The following is a 13,977-nucleotide window of genomic DNA, read 5'->3' on the forward strand; positions in this document are numbered from 1 at the left end:
GTCATAATGAAGGTAGCGAATAGAAGTTGTTGCAAAAAAGTGGACGGATATGGCGCACCTTCGAAAAAATATTACAAAGGCCACTTTCCGGACGCAATCGGATGATCCATTAGAAAGTTATCCCGCGACTGGAACACACCAGCCATTGCACAGGGATCATAGGAAGTATAGACTCTCCCCTGAAAAACTTTAAACTTGTCCACAAGTTGCTGCAACAAAAATCAAAGGGATCCAAAATTTGGAACAAATTGAATACTCTACCACCTGACGGAAAAAATTTGAAATTTTTTTTTTTAAATGTAAGTTTTCCTAAGTAGCCGGCCTTCGGCCGGGGATTTAAGACCTTCTCCTATGGACAGGAGACAATTTAGGGCACGAAAACAACATTTTTTTTAATTTAAAATTTGTTCTTACTTTAACAAGGGAATTTTCGGAACTTAAGAGGCCCATATCTCGGGAAGTATGGACTTCCCCCCGGAAAAGTTTATATATTTGTGTTCAGGACAACAAGATCTACCAGTGGTAATTTTTCCAGATTTTTCCGCCAGGTGGGAGAGTATTCTATTAATGCCCAAAATTTAAGATCTTAAGCTGCACTTTTCCGAAATTTTATGGAGAGGTGCCGGAAGAAGTGGACCGACCAATAGAGTCCATATTGGAGCCTCAACGTCTGGTACTGTATTCAAGTGTTATTGTGTTCACAATTTTTGAACTTTTGTGGTGGGTACAGGGGGTTGAATATAGTAGATGAAAAAACATTTCTTTGTTTTATGTTATAAAATATAATAATATTTATTTGTTTATTAAATTTAATTTTTGTCAAAAAATGCATCCACTCGTTTCGTCTCTTTGTGTTTTTAATTTTTTTATTTGTTTTATTTCACGAGGGCTAATATTTGTTTACACTTAAATCATATGGATTTTATACCTTGGTCAGAGTCGTACGTAATCTTTTGACGCCGATCATTAAAATGACAAATTGTTTAAAGACAATGAAGAAAGTGGTGGCAACCCATTTGGCATTATACCGTGTATATAATTTGAGAACAGTGGTTCGCAGTAGTACACGGCGTATATGATGTTCGCAAATTATATACAAGATACAAAAATTAGCCTGTATGCAAATTTATGAAAAATTTTTTCGAAATATGGGGCAATATGTATAATTTTAAGCAAATTCAGATATAAAATGTGTTCAAATTCAGATTATTTTGCTGTCCCTAAAACAAATACTGTACAAACATATATATATATATATATATATATATATATATATATGGAAAAAATAATACGAAGTTTGGACGAAATCTGATTGTATCACTTGCAGATGTTATGACATTTATTATGACCGAATTCAGACTTGCAATTTCCGTAAATAAATTTGACAAAATATGAAGCCATGAATTCGGTGACATAATTACAAATTGACAACAACGGAGATAAGAAGAATAATTTGTAATTGTTCCACGTCGAAATCTTCAATGAACCTAGAAAGAACGACAAGGCTATTGATGGTATGAGAATGATCCACTCAATACCAAAATGAAACCCAAATATGTTTTAACAAGTATGAACTGCATAAAGGCAGCAATAACTCATATATTTTTCAATAAATGCAAAAAATAAGAAAGCAGAGAAATTCCGGGCAAATGAAAGCGACAGCGAACATGTTGTGTTTGATGCGGCATCATTAACATCTTATCAATTGGCTATTGTTTCCAATATTTTGCATTGAATTGATTTCAATAATCAATCAATATATAACAAGAAAATATAAGAATAGCTTGAACACAGATTAAAAGACGTTTAACCCGTAGAGTAGTTTAATTAAATCTTTCGCCATATTAATTTATTAAACATTTCAGGAGGAACAGCCATATCAACGAGTCGATTTGGATGAAGGCGGCACATTGTCAACATCAAATACTGCTACCAGTCTTGATACTATTCTACCCGAAGATCCTTTTCTATTTCCTGCCCAAAATAGACCAATCCCAAATACACAACAGCAGCGCCAACGTTTTGAGGCAGAATTTCCCCTACAGTTTGGACCAATTATAGAGGCAGATGACATTAATGAACCACCTTTGCCCATAAGTTCAAAGGTTAAAAATACTCAAGAACCTTTACCATTACCGTTGCCACCGCCACCTTCATCACATTCACATCGTGATCAACATTCACGCAGAGTTGTGTCCACAGAGGATTTAGAGCGCAGCAAGTCCTCGCTGAAGGGTTCTCGTGTATCTTTTGAGAAACGTGGCGGTGAAGAGAGCAGTGATGACGACAGCTTTGAGGAACGTCGTACGGGTTTTCAACAACAAAAAGCTGTGAGTAGTGTAGATCACAGGGGTATACTTAAGGATTTGAAAACCATATTGGCCAATGATAATCGCCGTCAATTTCAATCGAAAAAACATGTATCACTGGATCTCAAGGGTACACGCTATCTAAAAGATCTGCTCAAAGAATCATCGTCAGAAGAAGAATTTCGTAAAAATCGCCGTGAATTTCAGGGTCGTAAACATCAAAGTTTAGATCCGCGTGTTTCGTTTAAATTGGAAAAAGTATTACAAGGTTCGAGCACAGATACCGATGAGGAAAACGATGATGTGGAACACAAACATTTGATATATCGCCCGAAGGATATAACAAAGCCATTGGTTATAGATTTGAAAGATTTGGAAAGTGAAAGTGAAGAAGATTACGCAACATCGAGACAACACTTTCAACAGACACGTTCCATTAGTACAGATTCAAAGAAAAGGTGGGTGCTATTTTTTGTAAATGAGTTCGTATATTTATTTTAATTCTCTTACTTTCTTCATTACTTAGCATACGTTTTTACGAAATGGATGAAATGGGCCGTAAAAAAGGTGAAAATATACGCCAAGCCGTACCATTTGTTAGACAAATTACCGAAGATGGCAAACCAAAGCTGGAAGTTTATAGACCAACAACAAATCCCATTTTTATATGGACTCAGGTGAGTGGTTTATCAAAATGGGAATTATATAGTTTTGAATGGCATGGAAAAGAACAAAGGGAATATTTTTCTTGCTCAAATGCTGATGGCCTGTTTCTCTAAGACGATTCGAATTCAAATTCGTTCAAATTACTACCAAATTTCAATTATTGTTTGAAAACAAAAATGAATCAAATATTTTTTATAAACAGAAGTTTGGTAGTAAGTACTTCGAACGAATTTGAATTCGAAACGTCTTAGTGAAACAGGTTATAAGTCACATTAACAGTCTGATATTCCCTTTTCTCATGAAAAACTTTACATAAATCCTATACTATATCTTTAAGAAACGAAACTTTTAAAAATGACTAATAATCTCACTTCATTTGCGATTTACATGTGAATTACCCATGGCCAAATTCCATGTATTCGCTGGCATCGTTATCATTTTAATCTGATGCAATCGCAGACATAAGCGCAGACATTCGCATTGTCAGTGACTACATTTATGGCACGTGTTTGTCACGTATTTCATTTCGGATTTAACCGTTAAAAGAAAGGGTTTTAAACGGAAAATAGTTTTTTAGATTAATTTGCATTGTTTTTTATAGAATATAGGGTTTTTGTAGACACATCAATACATACATCCCAAAGAGCCGAGGCATTGGTCTTATTTTAATTTGTTATAGTCAGTCTTAATTCAAGGGTCGTTATTTCAATATGTTTTTATACCCTACACCATAATATAGAGGGTATAATTAAATTTGACATTCCGTTTGTAACACATCGAAATATACATCGGATACCCTATAAAGTATATATATATATATATATATATATATATATATATATATATATTCCTGATCAGGGTAAAATTCTAAGTCGATATAACAATGTCCGTCTGTTGAAATCAAGATACAGCTCGCAATTTTTAAGATAGAGCTTTAGGTATAGAAGTTTCTATTACTCCTAGGATAATCGGTCTACGTTTCGATAGATAGTACCATAGAACGGTACCACCCTATTTTCGGCATTTTGAAGGGATTTTGAAATTTGGTACTTAGTTTTCGTATAGAATGGTACCTCCCGCTTTTCGGTATTTTGAAGGTTGTGGCCACAATAATCCACCGAAATGGCTCAAATTTGGTATTTAGTTTTCATTTGGGATATAAAACTTTCCATATGAAATTCGTTGGCATAGGTCCACACTTTCATATAGCCCCCATAGAACGGCACCTCCCGATTTCCAGTATTTTGAAGGTTGTGACATCAATATTCTACCGAAAATGGCTAAAATTTGGTATTTGGGGTATACAATTTTCCATAGGAAAATTGTCGGTATAGGCCCCCCCCCCTTCATATAGCCCCATAGAACGGTTCCTCCCAATTTTCGGTATTTTGAAGGTTGTTCATTTAAGCGATCAGTATTGCGATTCCCCAACTTATTTTTAGGTTACCTACAAAAATCGGTAACATTAAAACGCAAACTTATGAATAAAAAGTTCAAATAAAAGTTGTAAACACCGTTGCTATCGGCAGAATTTGCGACTACTCTGTATTGGACGCTAACTTACCGTATAATATCGTTATTTACGGAAGCATTATATGCATTTCAATTTCACAGATCTTTTGCACGGTGCGAACGATGTTGGCCCTATAAGAATTTAGGCGACTGCAATATCCAGAGCGTAGTTAAACCAAAAATACTCTGCTTTGTCGCGGCAGCTGACGCTCCTCAGCTGCGATAGTTGCTTATGGTATCTGTAACTGCGTCCTCATGTAGATGGCCCACTAAAGTCATGAGGAGGCATCCTGTTGCTTTTCTCAGGGCGGAATTCTGACAAGTTTGGTTGCACAAAACTGGCGCAGCATAGCTTACCACAGACCAACATATCGCGTTATATGGGAAAACAAGGTTTCTTTATGTGCACCCCAAGTGCTGCCGGTTAGGGATTTGAGTACCTTGTTCTTACATTTCAGTTTGTCGCAGATATCTGCATACTCCTAGCGTGAAAAAAGGTTTTAAGACCGGTCAAATAGGAGTTCAGCCTGGATTCAGGGTAAATCGCTTAGAGAGTTATCGTGCGCACCAGCCACTACGCACCATTTATGCTAACGATGATATATACACTTTTTTACGGGTAAAATGTGCCTCATCGAAATAATGGTTTCGTTTCAGACAATTTGGAGTTGATTAAGCAATGTCCGTCCGTCTGTCTGTCTGTCTGGCTGGAGCGCACGATAACTCTCGAACGGATCAACCGATTCGGTCCAAAATTTGGCTTTCGTAATATTTTACCCAAACTTAGTTTAAGTTCGAAGATGGGCTATATCGGTCCACTCCTTCCGGTATCTCGAAAATGTTCGGAAAATTTGTGCGCACGATAGCTCTTGCAGGAAGTAACCGAGTTGATTCATACTTTGCACATCGTGAAATTTCTACCAGAATTACATGAGGTTCCAATATGGACTCAATCGGTCCACTCCTTCGGGTACCTCAGACACTAAATTTCGGATAAGTTCAGAATAGGACCTGCTCTCAAATCGCTTTGATTTTTGTTGCAACAACTTGTATTCACTGCCCCCCATACGAGGGTACAAGTTTCATCAGTGGCGAGTCCATACTTCCTGAGAAAATAGCCTAGTGGTTGGAACGCATGATAACTCTCGAACGGATTTGCCGATTCGGTAAAAAATTTGGCCTTCGTAATATTTTGTCCAAACATAGTTTGGTAACGCTTGAAGGGAGTGACCGATGTAATCCATACTTTGCACATTCTAATATATCTACCAGAAATAGATCAGGTTCGAATCTGGACTATATTCGTCTAATCCTTCTGGTACCTCTCACAAAAAATTTCGGATAAGTTCACTTTAAGACCTGCTCTCGAATAACTTTGACTTTTGTTGAAGCGATTTGCATTTGCTACCTCCATTACGACCGTAAAGGTTTTTTCAGGTCCATATTTCACCATATGTGGCGGTCGGGGTGCACGATAACTCTCGAACTGTTCAACCGATTTGGTCCAACATTTGGTCTTCGTCATATTATATCCAAACTTAGTTTCATGGGGCAATACCGGTCCACAACTTCCCTTTCTCCCCAATATTTTAGAGTTGGACAATCTAATTTCCGGAGCGGATCGATCTTTCTAGTTCCTTTTCCCAATAGGAACTAGTTTCTTAATATAGTTCCATAGTTCCAAATAGTTCCGAGACCGACATAGTTCAAGAATTTTTCTCTTTTATCGTTCTTTTCATTTCAAATAGTTCCGAGACCGAAATGTTTTCATGGTTAGCAAATAAACTGCAACGACCAAAGATAGATGTAGGCGTTAAATTGAAGGAACGAAAGGAACTATATGAACTAAAGGAACTATAAAAACGCAAGAGCTGGATATAGTTCCAATAGTTCCTTGTCCGGAATAGGTCCTTGGAACTAGTTTGTTGTGGAACTAAACAACTCTACAATATTTAAAAAAACTGTCACAAAATGCTAGGACAATATCACTTGAATGGGGCAAACAAAAGTTCAACATTTTTGTCTTAGTGCAGTTTATTCCTAATCTACATTTTTGTCGGCATGTTCAAATGTCGAAAAAGAGCCACAAAATTCTGAAGAGACCTTAAATACATTCGATCTGTCCGTAGGTAAAAGTTTCACTTCACATTGGCTGGGGGTATATATCTTTCGGCAAAGCCGACTGACACTTTTTTACATGTTTTTATAGCTTTCAATCCAAAATTTGTTTCTAGTAATATTTCATGAACTTCAGGTTCGAATATGGTGCAGTTAAGGACACGTATCGGATCTTTTTGAAATTTGTTGCAACGGGTTGAGATAATGGTCTACAAAAACCTGTCGGCACCAACTAAAATAACTTACAAATTGAGTTTGGCCAAATGAAAGCATTTGTTTACCTCATCGATGTATTTTGCTAATCAGCCGAATCATACAGCATTTCCCTTTACATCTTCTACGTATTTAATATCGGCCTCAGCGGCGTTTTCTTTGAAGTACATATTTCCAATCAAATATCTTGGTAATAGCGACTTCAACATTTGTAGGATATATATATTAGTAGTTTTTTAATAACTTTACATTCAATACAAATATCAATAAATGTTAAATATATGATTACTGTCAATAACTTTAAGATTTATGGAAAGACATAAAATATTTTCAATTTATTTTTGAAAATAACTCCCTCCCACGAAATAGTGATTACATTGTTTCTTAAACAAAACCTCAAATTCAAACGGAGATTTTTTTTCAATTATTTTCACAAGAAAATTAAAAATACTACTGACACCCACCTACTACACCTAGCCACACCACCATCTTTGATTTAATTGACCTCTAACTCAATTAAGGAATGAATAGCCTCCGTTAGCTTCTCATAGCTAGCTGTTGCTTGCGCATTTCTTCCTGGCATTGGAACAAAAAATAGATATGCATTTTATGGCGCCTGTCAAACAAAGTCATAAACTGGTAGTTGTATTGCAATAAATATCACCTGCGAATGATGATGAATTACATTACCACATTCAATTCATTGGCATCACACAAAAGGTTTGCTGCTGTTCCGCCACCTAATGCCAATGAATGAAGATGATCCAGCTAGCGATGGGGTTTACATGTGGATTCCAATGAAAATACAGTTTCAGTGTCAGTGTGAACTTTTGACTGGCGTTATCTATATTATTTTGGTGGTGATACACAGCAGGGAACGAACAATATCTGTTGTTATTATAATTGAGTGGTGTCAGAAACTGAAAATAAGAATAAATAAATTCAAAAGAAATAAAATTTCTAAAGGATTTTATACAAATTCCGCTTTGAACTGCATAACAACCGAATTGAAGTGGAATGTGTGAGGGAGAACAAGAACAACAATAATACGTGAATTACCGCAGAGATTTTCATACAAAAACAAAATCATAATTTGAATATGTTGTTGTGATTGTTGTGACTATCTTAATAGCCTCCCCATGCCTCACCTCACTCACTGCTGCAGCTGCTGCATGTGAATACAGGAGCATCAATCTTTAGACGTGAACGTGGCGTAGTTCATCTTATCTCTATAAAATTGTTGCATTATTTTTGTTTTGAATTTCTTTGGACTTTACAATCAAGCATCCGAACACAGCGTGATGTTTAATAGTTAAGAAGACAAAGACAATTTTAACACAAAAACTGCGGATTAGCAGCTGATAGTTACTGAGTCAAAACCAACCTACTTTGCTAAACCGCACCCGCCAGCCAGCAAAAGCAATTAGGATTGATGACAAATATTTTTTTAGACAAATAGAGAGTGAAATATTTGCAAATATAAGTATTTGATATGGGGAAATAAATCAAGGTTGCCATTTTGGGATTTTTCGACCAAATTGATTAATACGACTTTTTTCAGTTTTTAAGGCGGAAGCAATTTTGGGATTGATTTTAAACATTTCCTTTATTTTATGATTAGTGATATGGAACAATAGTTGTTGTAGTAATATATCAATATGAAGGGATTTCATCAGTGCCAAGCTAAACATCAGCACCTATGACACCTATACTTAGGTTATATTTAAGGATGCACAGTCATCTACATAATACTGGGACCGGTTTGCTCGTAGACCTTTGATATATTATTTTCATCCTGGATACACAGGAGCTTAAACTTCTGGCAACAGTAGTGAGAGACTCGTTGTCATTGTCCATATTCGTAATGGTCAGGAAGAGTGAGGTTAATGCACTTGTGGAAGTGAAGACTGATGGTGCCAAGCATCCGGCACCTACTTCAGTCGTATATTTATGAAATTTGCATTTTCTTAATCTTAATCCTATTAATCTTCGAGGCTTCCAGGTATGAACGAGGCTCCGTTCCCCACTGCAAACCTTGAAGAACGCCCCATAGTGTTTCAGAATCATTTTTCCTGGTCAAAACTCTGTAACTTTTGAACGGATAGAGATATTTGCATATTCATTCGGTCTAGTAGTTGTAGTGTAATTCAAGGTCAAAGTTAAAATTTTGAGTTTGTTCATATTTTGCATCAAAATATGAGTATTTTTCATATGTTCTATCTATTAAAAAGGTCAAACACCAATAAACAAACCATAAAAATACAAAAAAAATTAAAAAAAATGTTTGGAAAAAATATTCAAAAAATTTGAATTTTGATCCAAAGTTAAAAAATACTTCTTGGGTTTTCATAAAACTCATACAACTCTTATAAAAACTCATATATTAAACTATAAAAACAAGTAAAAAAGTGTCAGTCGGCTTTGCCGACAGATATATACCCTCAGCCAATGTGAAGCGAAACTTTCACCTTCGGACAGATCGAAAGTATTTAAGATCTCTTCAGAATTTTGTGGCCCTTTTTGAACTTGCCCACAAAAATGTGGATTAGAAATTAACTGCACTAAGACGTTGGATGTTGGACTTTTGTATGGCAGGTACCCTTAGGGAGGACCGATATGGGCCATTTTAGAAGTTAAACTAAATTTTGATAAAATATTAGGAGATCCAAAGGTTGGACCAAATTGGTTGCCCCATTCAAGTGATATCGTCCTAGCATTTTAGTGAAATTTTTTAAATATTGGGGAGAAGTACCGAAAGTTGTGGACCGGTATTGCCCATGAAACTAAGTTTGGATATAATATGACGAAAACCAAATGTTGGACCGAATCGGCTGAACAGTTCGAGAGTTATCGTGCTCTCCGACCGCCACATATGGTGACATAGGGGTTTATTACACCTTTCTGGCTGTTTTCCCAAGAAATATGGACTTGCTCCTGAAAAATCTTTTACCGTCGTAATGGAGTTAGCGAATGCAAATCGCTTGAACAAAAACCAAAGTGATTCGAGAGCATGTCTTAAAGTAAACTTATCCGAAATTTTGTGTGGGAGGTACCCGAAGGACTGGGCCGATTGAGTCCATATTGGAACCTGATCTGTATCTGGTAGATATATTAGGATGTGCAAAGTATAGATTACATCGGTCACTCCCTTCAAGAGTTATAGTGCGCACAATGTGTCCGGTCATTTTTGAACTTTTGTGGGGGAGGTACCTGGAGGAGTGGACCGATATGGCTTATCTTCGAACTTAAACTAAGTTTGGACAAAATATTACAAAGGCCAAATTTTGGACCGAATCGGCAGATCCGTTCGAGAGTTATATTGCGCTCCAACCACTACACACGGTGTTATAGGGTTTTTGCACCTTTCAGGCTATTTTCCCAGGTAGTATGGACTTGACCCTGATGAAACTTGTACCGTCGTACAGGGGGCAGTGAATACAAGTGGCTTCAACAAAAATCAATGCAATTCGATAACAGGTCCTAAGCTGACCTTTTCCGAAATTGTGTGTGGGAGGTACCCGAAGGAGTGGACTGATTGAGTCCATTTTGGAACCTAATCTAAGTCTGGTAGAAGCTTCGCGATGTGCAATGTATGGACCAACTCGGTTACTCCCTTCAAGAGTTATCGTGAGCACAAATTTTCCGAACATTTTCGAACTTTTATGGGGGAGGTACCGGAAGGAGTGGACCCATATAACCCATCTTCGAACTTAAACTAAGTTTGGACAAAATATTGGGAAAGCCAAATTTTGGACCAAATCGGTTCATCCGTTCGAGAGTTATCGTGTGCTCCAGCCAGGCAGACAGACAGAGGGACATTGCTAAATCGACTCCAAATTGTCTGAAACACAAACGTACTTGGGGTCTAAAACCATTATTTCGATGAGACACATTTTGCCCGTATGAAAGAGTATATATCCTCGTTAGCATAAATGCTAAGGGTATAATAAAAATCCAAAATTTACCCATGTAATTTCAATAAATTTTAAAAAGTGTTAAACGGACGGAACGGGACTGCTACAAAGTTTATATGGGCTTAAAGATGACACTCTAAGACATCATTCTGTGAAAACGGAACTTTGTTCCAAGCTGTACCCTTTTTAGTACCTGACAAAAAATAAAATAGCTCATTTCGTGTAAACGCTACGGTAACTTATTAAAACGGTTCTTAAAGACAAAAAATCCTAACTACCTAACAACAAAACAATGAAAACAATAGGTCTGTACGATAACACAAAAGTTTGTACAAATTTGCACAAACTTTTACAAAATACTGTTCGATAACAAAATTGTTCAATAAAAGAGAAATGAAAAGCAGTTGCAAGTACATGCAAGAACTTGCAAATACTTTTTACTTGCAAAGTTATCGAACAGACCTAATATCTGTTACAGTTTCCTAGAAATAGCTGCTTCTTTCTTTCTCCAGAAATTTGCAAAATTGACGTATTTTCCAAAATTGCGAAAAAAAATTGTTGTGTTTACGAGCACACCACGCCAACACCTTCCAATATTTGACTCAAAATTTTGGTTACCTTACACGGTGCGCCTTAACTAATTTTAAATGGAAGGTGCTTACACCTGGGAAATTTTTGCAGATTCTGAAACTACAATCCTCATAGATGAGAAATATCAAGAAACAAAAAAAATCGCCTGAGGGATTTTCAAATAAATCGCGATTTAAGTTCACATTTTTAGGAGTTCTTTAGGTTTTCACGATTTTGCTTGGAAACCGCGAATCCTATGTAAATGGGCCTAAAGAAAATATTGTAGCTGTGAAAATTCTCCACAAAATTTACCTTTATGATATTTTCGTAGGTTTTATCGTTTTTGAGATATAGAAGTTCAAATTGGGACAGTGCACGGACTGTATCGCCTTCTTATAAAACAATGTCAATTTCCCAAATTAAACTTATATATCTTGAAAATGGTACAACTTAGGAAAAAACAAATCATCCAGTCTTGTAGAGAATTTTCACAGCTTCAACATATTCTTTAGTCCCATTTTGATATGACTTGCGGTTTCCAAGTAACATCTTGAAGATTTAAGATAAAAACCTTAAAATTTGAACTGAACCTCTGTATCTCAAAAATGGTAAAATCTACGAAAAAAACCTAAAAGTCAGTCTTGTAGAGAATTTTCACAGCTACAACATTTTGTTTAGACTCATTTCGATACGACTTGCGGTTTTCAAGCAAAATCGTGAAAACCTAAAAAAACCCTACAAATGTGAATTTTGATCGCGATTTATTTAAAAATCCCTCCGGCGATAATTTCTATTTTTTTAATTTTTCTTACCTATGAACATTGCTGTTTCAGAATCCGCGAAATCTTCCCATGTGTAAGGGCTTTTCATTAAAAGTTAGTTAAGGCGCACTGAGCATGATATTGTTTTATAAGGAGGCGAAACAGTCAGTGCATTGTCTCAATTTGAACTTCTATATCTCAAAAACGGTAAAACCTACGAAAATATCATAAGGGTCAATCTTGTGGAGAATTTTCACAGCTACAACATTTTTATTAGGCCCATCTACATAGGACCCGCGATTTCCCAGCAAAATCATGAAAACCTAAAGAACCCCTAAAAATGTGAACTTAAATCGCGATTTATTTGAAAATCCCTCCGGCGATTTTTTTTGTTTTTATATTTTTCTCATCTATGAACATTGTAGTTTCAGAATCCGCAAAAACTTCCCAGGTGTAAGCACCTTCCATTTAACTTTGGTTAAGGCACACCGTGCTTAGTTTCAATATGTTTACTATCGAATCCCATGTGGAAATTGAGGTTTTGGCCAGGAAAATCGATTTCTGAACCACCGTGCGCCCTTACGTTAGGGGATCTCTTTTTAGGTAGAAGACAACGCACGGCTCTCGTAACGCGTTTGAGTCAACAACAGCCTACTAGGGTTTTGGAAGTCGGCCAATGAAACAGACCTTTATCTAGCAGGAGTCCAGTCCTAGAGGGAAGTTTTTCTCAGTAATATAACTAGAATATTGATCTTCGATCATCCAGCTCAACTCGTAAGAGAAAGTAATAAAAACTAATTTTAAAATTTTGTTTAAAAATATTCTTTTTTCAATTTTTGGTCGGTTGATTTTCTCTGAAAATTCCGGTCCTTTTAGGTTGCAAATACTCCGTGAGATTTTAAGTGTTTGTAATCATTATGTCACAACAAGCAAGTCTGCCTTTCTTACCCTGAGTTGCACCCCGAGCCTAAACAACATCAAATTTTTCTAACTACCGTTCTAACCCTCGGCTTAGGGTTGGCTCATAGTATCTCAGTTATCTAAAATTTTTCAACAAGTGGGCTCCTACTATGTTTATCACTATTCTTTTGGTTTCATCCATAAAAAAAAATTCCACATAACTGAGTTGATATATTTTTGCCATCTGCTATTTGGGGTTTCTGGTCGATTTCCTAGAAATCACCTTTATTTGAAAAATGGTCACCATCTAACCAGATGCATTAGATTTAGTTTGATTAGCATTTATGGACAGGAATTACCTCAACAAAATATTCTAATTTAAATTCCAGTCTTATTCTACGATTTACACTCGATTTTTGATTTGTTTGACACATTAGCTGTGACTAAATAACGACTACATACATCAATAAAACTTAAGCAGAGAGCGAGAGCGTATTAATTGATTATTTATTTAAGCGTTTCACTTTTTTTGTTTTGTTTTTCAAAATGTAACGTACAAAAGTAGATCTTATTGATTTTGTAAATAAAATTTCAAACAATAGTGATCAGTTCCTGTTTAACTGTCGAACGAGCTATTTTCATCGGCTAAATATTACAATTGTGACAACACACGCGTGCACACATTTATTTTGTGAGATAGCAGGCAAACTTGGAAGAATTCCAATTTTTCAAGTGACCTTACTTTCAGTTTTTGTCGTATTTTTTTGTTTTTATTTTTTTGTGAAAATCTTAAAAAGTTAACATTAAAGATAAAACAATTACGGTTTCAACAAGTGTGAAGTGAAGTCCTTTTTCTTCCGGCACACCAAGTATTTAATCCAATTACCATGAAAATTTTAATGAGAGCCGACACTCATGTGTCGTTCCATTTGCCCGATGATGTGCCAGCTGCAAAGTGTACATTTTCGCAGGTTAATTTTGATTATTGATTAAAAGTTGGATTGTTTAAATTCA

The 13,977-nt window shown here is 36.1% G+C and overlaps 2 protein-coding genes and 1 long non-coding RNA gene across 9 annotated transcripts in view; 1 reads left to right on the forward strand and 2 right to left on the reverse strand.

Moving 5' to 3' along the window:
- The window catches only part of Tret1-1 (Trehalose transporter 1-1), a 125,856-nt gene that overhangs the window by 105,419 nt on the left and 6,460 nt on the right, over positions 1-13,977 (forward strand). For 6 of the 7 annotated variants that reach the window (XM_073956308.1, XM_073956304.1, XM_073956309.1 and 3 more), the window contains exons 3-4: positions 1,866-2,767; positions 2,836-2,986. In XM_073956308.1, coding sequence (XP_073812409.1) covers positions 1,866-2,767; positions 2,836-2,986 — 1,053 coding nt within the window. Of the gene's footprint in view, positions 1-1,865; positions 2,768-2,835; positions 2,987-13,059; positions 13,935-13,977 lie in introns of those variants that run through there. The other variant, XM_073956310.1, reaches the window with a different exon arrangement.
- The window catches only part of Roc2 (Regulator of cullins 2), a 136,744-nt gene that overhangs the window by 103,831 nt on the left and 18,936 nt on the right, over positions 1-13,977 (reverse strand). The gene's annotated exons all lie outside the window — the stretch shown is intronic.
- Positions 7,137-9,093, reverse strand: LOC141387128 (uncharacterized). The gene is made up of 3 exons (XR_012408489.1): positions 7,967-9,093; positions 7,509-7,738; positions 7,137-7,434 (listed from the first exon to the last, which is right to left on the reverse strand). It is a non-coding gene; the product is annotated as an uncharacterized lncRNA (long non-coding RNA).

This window comes from Musca autumnalis, unplaced genomic scaffold, assembly GCF_047663935.1.
Source record: "Musca autumnalis isolate F117 unplaced genomic scaffold, ASM4766393v1 scaffold_5, whole genome shotgun sequence".
NCBI classification, from domain to species: Eukaryota; Metazoa; Arthropoda; class Insecta; order Diptera; family Muscidae; genus Musca; species Musca autumnalis.